This window comes from Lepisosteus oculatus, chromosome 4, assembly GCF_040954835.1.
Source record: "Lepisosteus oculatus isolate fLepOcu1 chromosome 4, fLepOcu1.hap2, whole genome shotgun sequence".
Classification (NCBI taxonomy): domain Eukaryota; kingdom Metazoa; phylum Chordata; class Actinopteri; order Semionotiformes; family Lepisosteidae; genus Lepisosteus; species Lepisosteus oculatus.
The window spans coordinates 58,900,243-58,917,533 of record NC_090699.1 but is presented as its reverse complement, the minus strand read 5'-3'; the positions used below and the strand labels follow the sequence as shown (position 1 = coordinate 58,917,533).

General features: G+C 38.2%; 2 protein-coding genes across 2 annotated transcripts; one reads left to right on the top strand and one right to left on the bottom strand.

The window, feature by feature from the left end:
- The first annotated feature begins 163 nt into the window (after nucleotides 1-163).
- cand2 (cullin-associated and neddylation-dissociated 2 (putative)) lies at nucleotides 164-13,060 on the top strand. Its single transcript, XM_006630997.3, has 15 exons — nucleotides 164-345; nucleotides 1,415-1,558; nucleotides 1,927-2,081; nucleotides 2,438-2,561; nucleotides 3,168-3,424; nucleotides 4,383-4,488; nucleotides 4,676-4,821; nucleotides 5,715-6,007; nucleotides 6,787-6,928; nucleotides 7,432-8,937; nucleotides 9,737-9,832; nucleotides 10,068-10,237; nucleotides 10,608-10,772; nucleotides 11,573-11,680; nucleotides 12,300-13,060. The coding sequence occupies exons 1-15, from the start codon at nucleotides 278-280 to the stop codon at nucleotides 12,525-12,527; spliced, it is 3,708 nt and encodes a 1,235-aa protein (XP_006631060.2). The 5' UTR covers nucleotides 164-277; the 3' UTR covers nucleotides 12,528-13,060.
- Nucleotides 13,061-14,189: 1,129 nt separating this feature from the next.
- On the bottom strand, nucleotides 14,190-17,266 carry rpl32 (ribosomal protein L32). Its single transcript, XM_015348271.2, has 4 exons — nucleotides 17,176-17,266; nucleotides 16,200-16,304; nucleotides 15,060-15,241; nucleotides 14,190-14,373 (listed from the first exon to the last, which is right to left on the bottom strand). Exons 2-4 carry the CDS (start codon nucleotides 16,293-16,295, stop codon nucleotides 14,244-14,246), a joined length of 408 nt encoding a protein of 135 aa, XP_015203757.1. The 5' UTR covers nucleotides 16,296-16,304; nucleotides 17,176-17,266; the 3' UTR covers nucleotides 14,190-14,243.
- Between the last annotated feature and the right edge of the window lie 25 nt (nucleotides 17,267-17,291).

Sequence of the window (17,291 nt, the reverse complement as noted above, 5' to 3'; positions counted from 1 at the left end):
AACACTACCTGGAAGACAGGACCGTACTGTGAGTTCTAAAAAGTATGACTTTCTTGCAATAGGCGTTAATACCACTTGGCGGTGCTAGTAGCGAGTCAATTTGTAAGCTATTTATATCGCTGCGTGCCGAGTATCAGGTTTTCCAGTTTGTTCTTACCCTGAAGCGTCACTCTTGTCTCTCCCTCGCCATGTTCTCCATGTAAACTAAAAGAAATTTCTGCTATACTTACTTAAAAGATTGTAGAGTGAATACAAGTTTCAAAGGTAAACTCAAAAGATGGCCAGTGTGACTTATCATATCTCCAACCTACTGGAGAAAATGACATCTACTGATAAAGATTTTAGGTAAGACTGTATTAGTTTGCATGTTTTAATGCAACCTAGAGCATAGCTAAATTAAAGGTGAAATGACATTGGAAATGTCTGTCAGCTGAGCGTCTTACATTTTGCTTCAGTCCATCCTCACATTTTAAGATGGATTTAAGTGTGTGGGATTATTAGCCATAATATTTTTTAAACGTCAGGAAATTTGATATGAATATTATGTGGTACTAAACTTTTTGCCTGCAGTAAAATTAATTAACTTGAAAAATAAACATACAACATTGGTTTATGGAAATGGATAGTTGTAAAACATATTTTAATGTCAGAGTGACTGGTATTATGTGGTCTCTAATTCCACATCTAATTTAGATGACAGTTGTTTCATACAAAGGATAAAATCCTTCATGCATTTTGTTTTCTTGAAATATATTTCTTCTTCTTGTGTATTCATTATTTATATTCATTACTGAAGACAGTTCAGAACCCTTGCCAACGGTTTATAAACAGAGTATTAGCAGACATATAAACCATTTACAACATCAATAATAATGATTCATTGAATTTTTCTACTACTTTTAAATATAAAGGATCCCAAAGTGTATTACATGAAGAAGGGAACCCACTTAACCCACCACTGGTGTAAAGCAGCCAGCTGGGTGACTTGTATTAGTCATTATGCAGAAGAAGTCACTTACACAGTAGATCATTGGAGAAGTGAGAACTATGAGATTTCTATGACTGCTTTAGATAAAAGGACTCCCCAATGTTTCTATAATCCTGGTCATAGAAGGCGAGGGTGTCTGCAGGTTTTGCAGGTCTTTTGAAAGCTTCATCATCTGAAGAGATGGGTGAGATTGATATATTTTCTGTTGAGACAATGATGACGTGATTTAGGTTATGCAGAGCTGCGTGTGGACATCACTGCTGTTACCCCTGTGAACAGTGTAACACCCATCACCTCACTCAAACCCTCCCTTTCTGCTTTTTGGATTTCGCCCCTCGGAGGTCTGGACATCTCAGAAGAAAGTGTCAGGGGCCTGTTGGAATAGTAGTGGTGCTGATTATGACAGTGGTGGGTATCTGCTTTCAGATTCATGGCCACCAATGACTTGATGATGGAGCTCCAGAAAGACTCCATCAAGCTAGATGAAGACAGTGAGAAGAAGGTGGTTGCGATGCTCCTGAGGCTGCTGGAAGATAAGAATGGAGAGGTTCAGAACCTTGCAGTCAAATGGTGAGTGAGCTTAATAAGTATCCACAATCCTTTAAATCCCATACCGCTGACAGGGAATTATAAACAACCGACATTCAGTGTGATTTTCAAAGAGGTTTTTGCTCCAGAGCTGACTTTCTGAAACTCATGTAAACAGTCAAGGTGCAAATCTAACAAGAGAGAAAGCGGTCATTGAAAAGAGTTGTGTTAATTTTCCTAAGAAACAATAGTTGGACTAAATATTAAACTGGAGCAAATTCTAAAAACGTCAAGGGCATATATCACATTCAGGATAAATTAAACCAGTGTATCACACAGAAAAAAAATGTTTGCAATGAACAGACAGCTGTTACTGTTGATTTTTCTGTTCTTTGTTTTGTGTGTTTAAGCTTGGGCCCACTGGTGAGTAAGGTGAAAGAATACCAGGTGGAGACCATTGTGGACACGCTGTGTTCCAACATGCTTTCAGATAAAGAGCAACTACGAGACACTTCAAGTATGGGCCTGAAAACAGTCATTGCTGAGCTTCCTCCATCCTCCAGTGGTAAGAGATTTCATGATCTTATTACGATCAGCTATAATGAAGGTATTGATTCTTTCAGCCATCTGCTGTTCATCCTGATGTCATGGATTTCACCAAAAACTAACTGTGTTAGGGTGAGTGTTACTGCAGGTATTAGGACTGGGGTTGGAGATTTCATAGAGATGTTTGCATACCCAAGATGCCATGGATAATGATGAACTTCCAAGTGAACAATTTGAAATTGTAATTTTGAAAATCCACTGCTCGTTATCAAGTAAATTAATCTTAAAATTTAAAAATCTAAAACCAAACAGTTAACATTTTACTCCAAAAACGTACAGTGATGGAATCTGTAAAAATAATACTACATTTTTCAGGGTCTGCTCTGACAGCAAATGTGTGTAAGAAAATAACAACACAGCTGACATCAACCATTGGGAAAACAGAGGATGTGTCCATACAGCTGGAGGCACTGGATATCCTCTCAGACATGCTGAGCAGGTAGGAGACGTTCACTCTGTGTCACAGAAGTGATTTGTAAATCTTCACTGTAGTTGTATCTTACTTAAATGAAACTTTATTATATTGTCTTCCACTATTTGTTAGTTTTATCTGGCATCTCCACTCTTATCCATGTCTCTGGAATGATTATTTTAAAGCACTGACTAAAAAAATAATTTTTAAAACAGTTTTATAGCACTTACCAGCTTTGCTAGTTCTGTTCTATTAGAGAAGAAAGGTCACACAAAGGCTTTGAAGCAAGGCATTTCCTTAGCTGACTTTTTCATTATTGCTTTAAATAATGATCTGAATACTGTAGGTGGTTATTTTCCTTGATAAAGATGTAAATTACATTCTTCTCAGTCTAATACAGAGACCTTTGAGGCCATTGCCAGTATACAAGTAATGGTGTGTATTTCAACACACTCAGATGCTCTACCTATAATTCCAGCCTGAACCTTGAAACTCATCATCTGCTCTTATTTATCTTGATGAACAGTATTGTGCTAATATAAGCAGTATGCACAACACTGGACCCTGGACGTCTCGGGGGACATTGTCAATTCCTGACCCCATATTCATCTCTTATATCCTTTCTGCCCACAGGCTGAGTGGGACCCTCATGATCTTCCACCCTTCCATTCTGAGCAGCCTGCTGCCCCAGCTCACCAGCCCCCGCCTGGCAGTGAGGAAGCGGGGCATCATTGCTCTCAGCCACCTGGTCCCCAGCTGCAGCAGTCCTGTCTTCACCCAGCTCATGGATCACCTGCTGGCCGAGCTCACCCGAAACGCCTCCACCTCCACCACACGTACCTACATCCAGTGTGTGGCTGCCATCAGCAGGCAGGCCGGCCACAGAGTGGGTAAGACAGCGTCTCTTAAGAGTAAATAAGTTCTTCCAATTCAGGTTTTTATTTTTTGTTAAACCACTTGTCTTTTAACAGATCTGGATCTGAAATGTTTTAATGAAATCTGATAAGCTCTATATACAAATATATGTATACAATGTGTACATATAATAGTTCCTACTAGTCAGTGGTAAAAAAAGGGACAGAAACAAAGATTCTTAAAATAATAATAATAAGTTGTATAATTACGAATGTTTTCATTTTCTCCTTGCTAATAAAACAAACTAAACAAATGAGGAAACATTGTATTGAGATATCACCTGGTACAGAAATATCTGAATTGGAGTACATAGCTGGTTTCAGTAGTAAAGAATCTAAAGTTTAATGGCAGTTCTTAATTCCTTATTGCTTCTTAAGGCTACTTTGTGTTTACACAATCAAAACTAAATGATAAAATTTAACATTCAGTGATGGGACATGTTGCCAAAGCTAGACAACAACTCCCCATTATTCTTTAATTCAGCCACTTTTAGATCACATAATTATTGGCCTTGCTATTTTCTGTAAGCAATTTCCTCATGTGCATTTTATATGCCTTATTACATACTTTCTTAGTGTGATAAAATACAAACTGGGTTGCCAATTGCTATAACTACTTTCTTGTCCTTGTTCATGATTCTTCAGTGGAAATATATAATGGGCTTCACTTACCTACTGAAGTCTATACAATACTGTACCGTACTATATCAAAACATTTTTGATTTAGGAACTGTTATAGTGCTTGACATGTGTTGGAATTAAATGCCATTTTAGTCCTGTGTCACCGTTATTTGCTGCTGTAGTTTGTGTTTGAAAGTACTGGGGAGTTGAAGTGAGGATAACATTGCCAATCAATGTATCATATACAAGGATAACTGTCCATGTTTTACAGGGACAGTATGAGCCCCACTCAAGTGCTGTCTATGTGTTTCAGGGGAACACCTCGAGAAACTTATCCCGGCCGTGGTGAAGTACTGTAATGTGGAGGATGATGAACTGAGAGAGTATTGCTTCCAGGCCTTTGAGGCATTTGTCCGAAGGTAATGCAATGTACTGTAGCCAACTGTCAATGCTTCGGTAGCAAACAACACAGCAAAAACATACTGTTCATGTTTTCTCACATTGGTCTTTTCTCTATGTTGGGCTTTGCATTTTAGAGTCAGAGCTCTATACTCTGTCTTCATGTTCATTTGTAATATAACCAATATTTCATATCCCGTTATAAAGGTGCCCAAAGGAAGTGTCTCCCCATATCCCAACCATCATCAAACTGTGTCTCAAGTACATCACCTATGACCCCAACTACAACTATGACAACGATGAGGAAGAGGACGAGTCAATGGATACTGAAAATGGGGAAGATGAAGATCAAGGTGCTGTATTGCTTGGATTCATCATGACAATCTTATTTTAAAAAAATGTACAGTGTGACTCCCTAAGCTAACAAACATAAAAGGACTGTGATATTTTGATGAAGCATAAATTCATTGTTGTTTTTTATTCTTTTACTTTTGCATTACCTGTCTAATGGTACATTCATACATTGGGTTCAAAGAATAATGAGGTTAAGTATTTTTTACATATACAATACCTCTAAATATGAAGGTGTGGTAGCTCAGACAGGGCATCTAGCTCCTACCTGGAAGGTCCCGGGTTCAATCCCAGGTACAGGCAAGCAATGTAACTTGCTATAATTCCTTCTAGAGGGCTCCCAGGTCCACTCAGCCTGCTTTCCAAATGAGTACCGAGGGATTAATCCTTCTGGGGGTAATAGGCTGGCTGGAGCGTGATGCTGACCACCTCACTTCCACCTCCAGTGTCGGATGGTCAAGAAAAATGGTGGCCCCTGCCCCCCATTTCCCATGGGCCCTGATGGCCTGAAAAGGGACCTACCTACCTACAGTACCTCTAAATATTCTCAAAGGGATGACAAATAACTTCAGCTCCTTGATTATGTTAATTAAGCAAAAAAGAAATGACAATGTTGTGGTTTTGAGACTCTTTAAGAAATTATTAAAGGGAAGGTTATATAGAGGAAAGGTCCATGTCCCTGTTCCTGGAGACGGCAGAGCGTCTCCTGGTTTTCAATACAGCTGAGGTCTGGATGACTTGTGTGAATCAATCAGTTCTCCTTTAGGAAAAATCAAGAAATCAAGGAGGAATCTTAAGGACCCCCAATACAGAGTAACAAAGCAAGGAAACGCGGAAACCCGCCCTTTAGGACGGGAAGAATTGAAAAAAAAAAATAACGCACTTTGTTCCTTAGGGACAGACGAAGAGTACAGCGACGACGACGACATGAGCTGGAAAGTGCGGCGCTCCTCGATGAAGTGTCTGGAGGCGGTGGTGAGCACGCGTCACGACATGCTGCAGGAGCTTTACCGGACTGTGTCCCCAGCCCTGGTGGCCCGCTTCAAGGAGCGCGAGGAGAACGTCAAGAGCGATATCTTCCAGGCCTACATCTCCCTTCTGAAGCAGGCCCGGCCCCTGCAGGGCTGGCTGCAGGGATCTGACCCCGGAGGCAAGGAGGATCCCTCTCTGGCTATACTGAAGAAACAGGTCAGGAGAGCCTTGCTTTAAGACTGGGAAGGACCTTTTACCATACATATTGGCCCTTTATAATAACCTTAAATGACACTTCCTGTACATATGGCACCCTTTTAAAATGTTTAGAAACACCTGGTCCCAGCGAGGCTTGATGGTGAGAACAATTTTGTTCTCGTTTGGATTTCTTCACGTCTTGAGATTTAGCTAGACCTTTGTGTCACTGAAAAAATGAACTCCTCTTTTATAAACCTCCACTCATAAGTAGCATCGTCCAAATCTGATATAGGACAGGTCTTATTTAAAAATTTGGATTACATTTACAGTAAATGCTGCTCTTGGATTATGTTTATGCCACAGTAAGGAGAAAGTTACAAAGGTTAGGTGGGCTGTATCATTTTGGGTTTTTGTAGGATGACATTTTAGCTTCGGTCTATTCGTAAGGTTAGGTTTTGTTTTTTATTTTGAATAGTGTCAAGGTTTGGTTTGGCCTGTGTTTTGAGTTAGCCTTCCAATTAAAGTTTCACATGGAGTTTTTAATCCTCTGACACTGTGCAACCCAGAGCAGATGGGTTACTACAAAGTACTAACACTCATCTTTATATAAAAAACATTCATGTTTCCCTTACTTGCCCATTGCATTCAAAAGCATCCTTAGAGTCTACAATGACAACAGGAAGGTCTTATAGACTCCTCTTTCCGCCACCTGTTTAGGTTTCAGAAATTGGGTCCTGCCACACAGCTGTTATTTAGTCCGCGGAAAATCCAATTCAAAGCTGGCAGTTTTCTTCTAGGTTCCAAACATTGTGAAGGCCTTACACAAACAACTGAAAGAAAAAAGTATCAAGTCCAGACAAGGCTGCTTCAATCTGCTTACAGAACTGGCAAATGCATTACCCGGAGCTTTGGGTGACCATATTCCATCTCTGATCCCTGGTAAGGAAGGGGGTTTTGCTCTGACTATTTTAATATACATACTGATATATAATATATATAACATAAATATGTTATTCCTAGCAATTCAGTTAAGGTTACCACCTTAATAACACCATTGCATAATGTCTAGATATAAGAGTGTCACATTTTCATTTTCTATCAAACATGACCTTAATTAACTTTTTGCATCTAATCTGAGTGTGTCACCTGAAGTTGCTGCTTGACATTTAACAGTAATAATTTCCTTAGGATATTCTACATGGTTTATACATGTATTAACATTTGAATTATTTACTGTATACATGAATTTTTAAATACAAATGTAATTCTGTCATATAAAATATGAAACTTAGATTATATTTCCTCATACTATTTTTAGTTTAAAAAATCTGTCGCTTGCTGGCTTTATTTTTTTAGATTTATTAATTTGGGTGTCCAAATTAAATGAAACAAAATGTTGCTAAATTAAAAACTTCAGATTTTTTTCTGTATTATTTTTGCAGGGATTATGTATTCACTGACTGACAAGTCCAGTTCCTCCAACATGAAAATTGATGCTCTGTCCTTCCTCAATGTTCTCCTTGGTACTCATCCTCCTGAGGTTTTTCATTCTCATATCAAGCTCATCCTCCCTCCAGTGGTTGCCTGCATCGGCGATCCCTTTTACAAGATCACATCCGAGGCTCTTCTGGTGACTCAGCAGCTTGTGAAAGTCATCCGGCCTTTGGAAAAACCCTCCACTTTTGACGCCAAGCCCTATGTGAAAGACTTGTTTTCCAGCACTTTAAAGAGACTGAAAGCGACAGATATTGACCAAGAGGTCAAGGAAAGAGCCATCTCTTGCATGGGACAGCTGGTGTGCAACCTTGGAGACCAACTAGAAGATGACCTCCAGCCCACTCTTCAGATCTTTCTTGAACGACTCAAAAATGAGATAACTAGATTGACTGTGGTGAAGATGCTTACCATAATTGCAGCTTCCCCTTTGAAAATTAATCTGAGACCCATTTTAGTTGAAGCGATTCCCATCTTGGCTTCTTTTTTGAGAAAGAATCAACGTGCCTTGAAACTAAGCACTTTGATGGCTTTGGACCTAATCATTAAAAACTACAATGACAGTCTCAAGCCTGCCATGATACAGTCCATCTTGAATGAGCTTCCACCTTTGATTGGAGAGAGTGATATGCACATTTCGCAAGTGGCCATTACGCTTCTTACCTCCTTGGCAAAGGTCTGTCCTTCCTCTCTCTTCAAAATTGGTGGCTCTGTTTTGTCCGAAGTTTTCTATTTGGTACATTCTCCTTTACTGCAAGGTGGGGCCCTCAATGCCATTCTTGATTTCTTTCAAGTGTTAGTTGTGACCAAAACAAGCAACATGGGTTTCAATGAACTTATGAAGGAGCTAACAGGCCCTTTCTATGGTCCTCAACAAAGTGATGTGCACGCTGTCATGCACAGGCAATCCTACTACTCTGTTGCTAAATGTGTGGCAGCCCTCTGCTCAACATGCCCCAAGGAGGCCACGGGCATGGTTGGTAACTTCATCCAAGATGTTAAGAGCACAAAGACATCTGATTCGGTGAAAATCCTGGCTTTTCTTTGTCTGGCAGAGGTGGGACGCACTATGAACCTCGGAGGGCAAAAAGAGCTAAAAACTGTCATCCTGGAGGCCTTTTCTTCCTCAAATGAGGAAGTCAAATCATCTGCCTCCTATGCTTTAGGCAACGTTTGCGTGGGGAACCTGAACGAATACCTTCCCTTCATGCTGAAAGAAATCGGAAGCCAACCAAAGAGGCAGTACCTCCTGCTGCATTCTTTGAAAGACGTCATCAGTTCATCCTCGGCCAACAGCTTGAAGCCCTATGTGGAGGAAATCTGGGCCCTTCTTTTTAAGCACTGTGAGTGCGCTGAGGAAGGAACACGCAATGTAGTTGCGGAGTGCCTTGGAAAACTGACCCTCGTCAACCCCTCCCAGTTACTTCCCCGGCTGAAAAGACAGCTGTCCTCAGGTACGAGATACTATTTTGTGTGATTTATCTAGCTATGTAATCTGGGGTTGGTTGATTAAAACCAAGATAAAACTTTAGCTTAACTTTAATAGTCTGCAGTTATGGAAGAGCTCCCAAATACTGGCCTTGAGGCCCTGGTATCTTCTGGTTTTCATTCCAAATGAGGTTTTCATTAGCTCATTGACCCTAAAACTGAACTAGTAATTTGATTAATTAGACCTATTGTATTATTATTTCCATGTAATGATCAAATCTTGGGAGCAACTTGGGAGTAAAATGTTTTACTAATACTGTTTAGAAGCTGGAAATGTACAATAATTAAAGAAAATGGCAATAATTATAGTATGCAATAATTAATTCAATTCTCAATTAAAAGTTCAGTTAAGGTTTTCATTCAAGGGATCTCAGCAGAACTGAAAATCGTAAGGACCTGAATTGGGGTCCTATTTTCCAAATTTCATTAAATGTTTACAGCACATTGATCTGTAAGTCAAGGCTTATTGATTGACAAAATATGACAAATATGCTTTATCCAAAGGATAAAGGAAATCTTTGCTTTGGGCTAACAGTTAACTTTAGAACTTCTACACATACAATATAGGAAGAGGATTCCTCTGCAGTAGATAATTAAGGTACAGTATACATCTAAATATATAGTATATGTGGGGTTTAAAACTTTTTCCAAATCCAAAAGTCTCCTGTCATGTTTATATATTAGCAATCAGTCTTATTGTTTTTAAAAAAAGAGGACCTGCATTCAGTGAATCACAGGCTTTGTTTTTCCTTCTCAATGTTTCAGGTTCACCACATGCTCGGAGCACTGTAGTCACTGCAATAAAGTTTACCATTGTGGATCACCCACTTCCCATAGATTCGCTTTTGATGGACTGCATCGGTACGTTTGTCTGAACCAAATTAAAACCTCACTCATTTATCTGGTTTCCAAAGAGGGTTAAATGTCTAAAAATTGTAAAAAGATATATTTAATTAGCCAAAACAGTGTAATAATAAAATCTTCATCTCCTGCAAATAAAAAGTAAATTAGGAAACAGCAGTTGAACACATCATTAACACCAGATGGGAGGATGTTTTGCAAAATGGGTTTACTCAAATATTTCATTTGCTCTCAGGTGATTTTCTGAAGACCCTGCAAGACCCTGATCTGAATGTCCGACGTGTGGCCTTAGTGATGTTCAACTCTGCAGCTCACAACAAACCCTCCTTAATTCGTAACCTCTTGGGTGCTGTGCTTCCCCACCTGTACCACGAAACCCAGACCAGGAAAGACCTCATTCGGGAGGTACAGTAAAGTAATGGACTAATCGATACAGGAATGAGCAAACCTCCTGACCCATTCTGTTGAAGGATTTTAGCCTGATTGCCCCATCCTGTATGATTAATGATGTGCTTGCCTGAGACTTGATTTGGTTGCACTGTACATTTAAGGAACTGGATGCATCACAGACTTCCACTGGAATTGGATTTAAACTCCCAGGATTTAAGTGTCCCTGCTGCACTGTAGGTGTTAACAGGAGCACTTCAATACTAGAATAGGAAAGGCTGTTAATAAATAACCACAGTTACCATATCTTTATAGTTCAAATGTTTTAGTGACCTCTAAATCCTGCAGCTGCCAGATTTAACCCTTACTGTTTGGCTCTGTGTCTTAGGTGGAGATGGGTCCATTCAAACACACTGTGGACGATGGGCTTGATGTGAGGAAAGCAGCCTTTGAGTGCATGTACACATTGTTGGACAGCTGCTTGGACTGCCTGGACATCTTTGAATTCCTCAACCATGTGGAAGATGGCCTGAAGGATCATTATGATATCAGGGTATAACAGGACGGGTTTTGCATTTGTAGGTTAAAACACAACCACGCTATAGTAGAATGTAATAGAATCAACTGGAAAAAAATGACATCCAGCTCATCAGCTATTCAATAAAGACTCTTTTAAAGGACAGCATTTTTAGTGGATGGCACACTAATCCTCTGAACAGGAAAAACTAAATCCATAAAAAATCTTAACGAATTTTAAAGTGAGTTCTATATAGTGTATATATATACTTTGTATCATAAAATAAGCAGCCCCTCATTTAACTCAATGTGCTCTAAAATATTTTAAGCACTAGAGACAGGAGACTTTCTGCACCTCAAAAGAAATGTGCTGCATTTCCATGGTGAAATGTTTACAATTATGATGAACAGAACCTCTAATATCGGTGCCATTTTGTCAATAAAAAGATTGAATATAATTTTGTTCAGGTGTTTCAATAATGTCTTCTTACAAAACTCACTAGACTTTTTTATATCGGTAATTATACATGATTGGAGAACTTAGAAATGAGTTTTAAAATACTACAGGTTTGGAACTAGGTGCTAAATAGAGAAAACAGACTTTTTCTCCCAACTAGCTTTTGTATAATCATATCAAAATTAACAATAGGTGAATGTTTTGCCATAAATTAAATAATTATTAAAACCAGTTGAAAGACTATTAGTTTTGTGTATTTGTTTTCATTTTGATGTTTTGCTTTCATGTGACATATGGACCTTTCATACTTAACCAGATCACTGACAATGTCCTAAACAACATTGAAGAAGCTATGATGATTTTGTCCTTCTTTTCTTCAGATGCTGACCTTCATCATGCTAACCAGGCTCTGCACCTTGTGTCCCAGTGCTGTCATGCAAAGACTGGACAGACTGGTGGAGCCTTTGAGAGCCACCTGCACTGCTAAGGTATGGCCATAGAGTATAGGTGCAGATTTTAAAAGCAAAGACAAATTAAACAATAAAAATGGTAAGTTCTGACAACAAAGGACCCTAGCCTTTTGGTTATTTAACCAAACTTAATGGGAGAACATTTCAAAGCTATTTTTAAAACATAAGGGTATTCGTGGATAGAAAGTTTGACTTAGACTATTAGTGTTCAGAAATTCAGTACTCCTCAACTGAGTTATAAATCAGGACTGCTTCCTTCAAGAGCTCAATTACTAGCTCCAATATCATAAAACATTTAAACTTGCTGTTTGAGATGTTTTTCATTTATAAAAGAAAGTATTAAAAGTATTTATGGCAATTAATGACTTGTCTGCTTCTTGGAATTAAGCAAAGTAACAGTTGTTTTCTCAGTCTTCCTGAGTATGCTTTAGAAAAATGTCTGCATAATACTAAAATGTATCCTGGTTCATTCCAGTTATTCTGAGCTCTTTGTATAAATGAACATCCTGTACAAAATATGTACTTTTCATTTGTGTCATTTGACGCTAGTTTTCCTTGCCGAGTTTGAAATAGTCACTAGAACTAGGTGTCAGCAGACGACTGTATGAGGGCAGTCTGTGTGTTGGTTTTGGTGCAGGTGAAGTCCGGCTCTGTGAAGCAGGAGTTTGAGAAACAGGATGAGCTGAAGCGGTCAGCGATGCGGGCTGTGGCGGCCCTCCTCACCATTCATGAAGTGGAGAAGAGTCCCGTCATGGCAGAGTTCACTGCCCAGATCAGAGCCAGCTCCGAGATGGCCTCCATATTCGAGAGCATCCAGAGAGACACCACCGCCTCCAGTGTTACAGAAACAATGGATACCAGCTAGAGATCATTGTACCAAACCCAGGCTGTTCTCAAGTATAAAAATAAAAAGGAATTGCAAAAAGTTAAGTCCAGAGAGGAAAAAATGTTTTCAGGAAGTTTAACTCTCTTTTAAAATAGAATACTTTACCTAGTTATTCAGCAAACATATTTCCTTACCAAACTAAACAAAAAGATTGACTAAAACAAGAAGAGCCACACACCCCTGAAACTGAGACCCTTTTAACTTCCAAACTTCTAAATTTCTAAGATAAAAGATTAGGTTAGAAAAACTAGATTGAGGAAAATGGCTTTAATTTTATATCTATATTTAAATGTTTGTGAAGCACAATATTAATATGCCACTAATGTCTCTCTCAATAATCATGTAGATTAAAAGTACAGTATAAGCCCACATTGCAAAAGCATTACAGACCTATTTAGCATGGTTTTATTAATGGACTTTATATTCAGCTAATGAATAAAATACTTGATTTAACAGACAGCAAGTTATGAATGCATTGAAAAATAATTCAAATAAACATTCTATTAAAAACATGTTGACGGCCTTTTGTTTTATGTATTCTGAAAATACATTGCCCATGTCTTTTTCTTATGAGCAGCAGGCAGGGATGGTAATCAAAAAGAATATGTAGCATATTATCATGTAAAAAAGTTTCTATTTTATTAAAAGATTCCAATACCCATACGTTTTCATTGCTGTACTGATTCAGTATTCCAGTGCCCAACTCAGATCAGTCATAAAACTAGCTAGAAAATTAGAGAAACACTGGCAGATAAGCCTTATCTTACTGCAAATATGTAGTAGTTGTGAATCAAGTCACCTTGTGTTCAGATTTTCTTATATTCCAGAAAAGGCTACTAGATCCATACAAAGGCCAAATGTGATTCCAAAAGTTCCATATTGTTTACCAACATCCTAAGCATGACATCACTATGCAGTTACATGCATCTAATGTTTAGTTTTACCATTTTGAATTAAAAACTCAATAGCCCTGAACTGATTTCACACCAGTTCAAACCTAGTTTCAACAAAAAAAGTTATCTGTTATAGTTAACACAATGCATGGCAATTAGGTTTCTATTGGTAGTTAATTCAGTATTCATGAACATACACCTATTTGGATTAAAATTATAGACCACTTATTCTTATATTCCTTAAGTTACCCTTCAGTTTTCTAGAGAACAACATTTTTATATCTTACCATTCACCTGAAATGTTGAGACCTATTACAACCAAAGCACAAGTAAACAGTACATGACCTCTTCAGACACATCAAGACTACAATTTCTACTCTGCATTAAAGTACGGATGCTGTCATAAAGGTACTTAATACATGCTGTCCTCCTATATGTGAAGCATCTAGCAACTATGTGGTCAGTAAGGCCTACCTTTTACAGTCCTTTAGTATATGTTCATAATTAAACGAACATCTAAAAAGCACATGCTGGGAACTGGGCAAGTAGAAAAGTAAAGAAAAAATACCAAACCCATTATATCTGCCATAACTGAACTGGCATCAGCTATAAAACAAAGGCTGCAAATACTGTATACAACTTCTAAAGACTTCCCCCCAGGTGGTCTTCGTTGTAGCACCACCACACCAATAAATTTATGCATATACAGTAAACCAGACCTTTCAAAAGAAGGGAGAAAAAAGCAATCAAAGTTTTATTTTTTTATTTAAACGACACTGTTGATAGTGCATAATGTCCCAATTTACTCGTTCTCTTCGCTGCGTAGTCTGGCGTTAGGATTGGTGACCTTGATGGCAAGCTGCGCCGCTCTCTCCACGATGATCTTCCTGTTCTTTGAGGAAACGTTGTGGGCAATCTCTGCACAGTGAGTCCTACAGAAAAAAAAGTGACGGAAGTATTGTGTTAACCTCCACTTTGAAACATCTTGTACTTCAACCAATGTAGTATTTTGTGCATACACAGCAGTGAAGCACCAAACTTCTAAAATGTAATTAATGTAAAAATAATAGAATATTTACAGATTCCAGTTAAATCGTTACATTTTTAGTAGAATGTCATGTTAACTTATGTAAACATTGCATCAAACCAAACTACACACACCTTTTCTAAAAAAAAAAAAAAGACTGTATTAAGGAACACTTGTTGCAGGCTATCTTCCATCTTCTAGCTATGACAGAAGCAAGAGATGGAATGGGTATTCGCACTGCAGTGTTCTGCCTCCTCGTTCTGAACCTGAAGAGTATCGCTGACTCTGAGGGACGATCAAGGAGGCAAAGCTACACACATTCACTCCCAATTTAAAAACAATTAAGCACTGTCTAGCTGAACCATAAGATACAGGTAAGCCTATAATTTCCAAACACATTGATTTAAAATGGATTTTCAAGTCCAGTTAATAAAGCGTTATTATATGCAGAACTATTTGAATTAAATCTTATCTTTAACCAAATAATATAAAAAGCATATTTAAAGCAATTGTTTAATAGACCAGTATCATGTATTTGCCAACAAACGGATATGATTGGCACATATCCATGATACAAGAATAACTCCTTACTTGTTGCTCATCATGAGTACTTCCAACTCCTTGACATTGTGGACCAGAAACTTCCTAAACCCAGATGGCAGCATGTGTTTTGTCTTTTTGTTGCTTCCATAACCAATATTTGGCATCAGGATCTGGCCCTTGAATCGCCTACGAACCCTGTTGTCAATACCTCTGGGTTTGCGCCAGTTTTTCTAGGAGATAGGATTAAAAAAATTGGTCATTCGAGTGAAAGTCTTCTGTGGCTGGGCTCTCCAATATTTTCCAGAAAACATGTCTAGATACTTGGATTCAAATATCTCTGAACCTGAAAGTTGTTCTGTATTAAATGCAGATTTCTTCAGATGCTTTGCAGCCATCAGCCTTAAACAAACTGCAAACAAGTAAATTCTTAGCAGAACCGAAACCTTAAATGTTTTGTGGCTGTTACGTTATGAGTCCCTAATAGTTTTGCATTATTTATTCCTGCTCTACAAGAACTGATGTAGTCAACCCCACAATACAATATCACATAGCTAGAAAAAACCTGGACCATGTTCTGTGTAGCGATTTAAGTTTGTGAGCATATATTTGACAAAAAAACATTCACAGAGCACAAAGCAGAATCTTGTCTTAATGATCAACCAGCAGAGTAGATTTGAAGGGGGTAAACTACAATCTTGAAGAAAATCTTTGAAATATTTCTAGAGGTCTAAACAAGTAAAACAAACTTCTCAACACAAAACATTTTCCTGCAATGCTCCTCAATTCGGTCTATTTTATTAATCACATTGACACAAGATTACAAACCCGGAGAGCATGATGACTGTGACTGTTCAGCAGTTTTCAAGATGTTTAATGGTCAAAAACACATTAAATCACAAGATTTAACTGGACACAGCAAGATGGATGAACAAGCAAGACAATAAGCTTTATGTTTCCCTGGACTACTAATATTTCTAATTTTAAGACAGTGCATTTACATAGATTTTAAGGAGCACTGTTCGTGTCTTGTGCCACATTTTAAACAAGTTACTTAACATGTAGTAAATGGATAGTTGTATGGAGCTCTCTTTACACTTCTGTGGAATTAAGTTCCAAATTTGATTTATTCAGAAGGAATCATTTATAGAGCAGCATTGCAAATACTTAAAATTAATTTGACAAGCTTACCTTGATCTTGACATAACGGTCTGACTGATGGCGGATGAACTTCTTGGTTCGCTTCTTTACAATTTTCGGCTTCACTAAAGGTCGTAGGGCTGCCATCGTGCTTACCTAGAGACAGAGCCAATGTTAATGCAAAGTCTGGCAGGTAAATTAACAGATGGAAGCTCATACTGCTAACTGTACCAGTTATTTTGTTTCCTATTGTCTTCACAAACTAAAGGAATGTTTAAGCATCCATTTTCTAAAGAATTCTGAAGACTAACAGGATTGAGGCCTACCTTAGCCACAAAACAAACAGCAGATTCCACGTACCGTCACATTACCTTTAGTAGCTAAATAAAACCCAAAAGGCCATAATACTATAAAGTAATGTTTAAGCAAAGACTTCCAGAATTTAAAGTCATCATGCTTTTGAAATCTCCACTTATTGACTTTGACTATCAAAACGTAGGCCGTACAACTCGAAATGCACATCAACATGCAGTGCATTTAAAGAGGCAAATATTTATTTCATATAACGCCTTTGTAAACTGTTTGAAATAGAAGTCGTGTAATATAACTCACACTTAAATATAAATCGTGTTCATTCAATAAATCGCTGTACTTCCTAACATTACACAAAACCCGGTGTTCTAGGACTGGGCTCAGTTATCCACACTACGGGGTCAAACTAACTCAGTTTAAATATTAAAACACGTATTTATTGCATTCAGGGGGATTTCTTAACCACTATACGCACGCTAAGCCAAAACGATTTTAGCCTCACAAAATAAAACGTGCACAGCGCTCAAGTGACGTACACGTATTCACCGGGCCAGTCAGATCTGTCAAGTAAGTCTATTATTTCATACATATATCAGTGCAAAATAAAAAATACACACAATCTTAAAAACACTAAAGGTTTTACTAAAATAAAATGTCCATTGTAGATTAATTAAGTGCAATATATAAAAGATGATAATAGATTTTCCCAACTCACCGTCAGATTACGTGCCCTCTCTACAGAAGGCACGGAAGAAGAGAGAGAGCAAGGGGCATGCTGGGTAATGTTAAAGGAAGTCGCCCTTCAGCTCAACTAATGTAATTTAAGGCAAT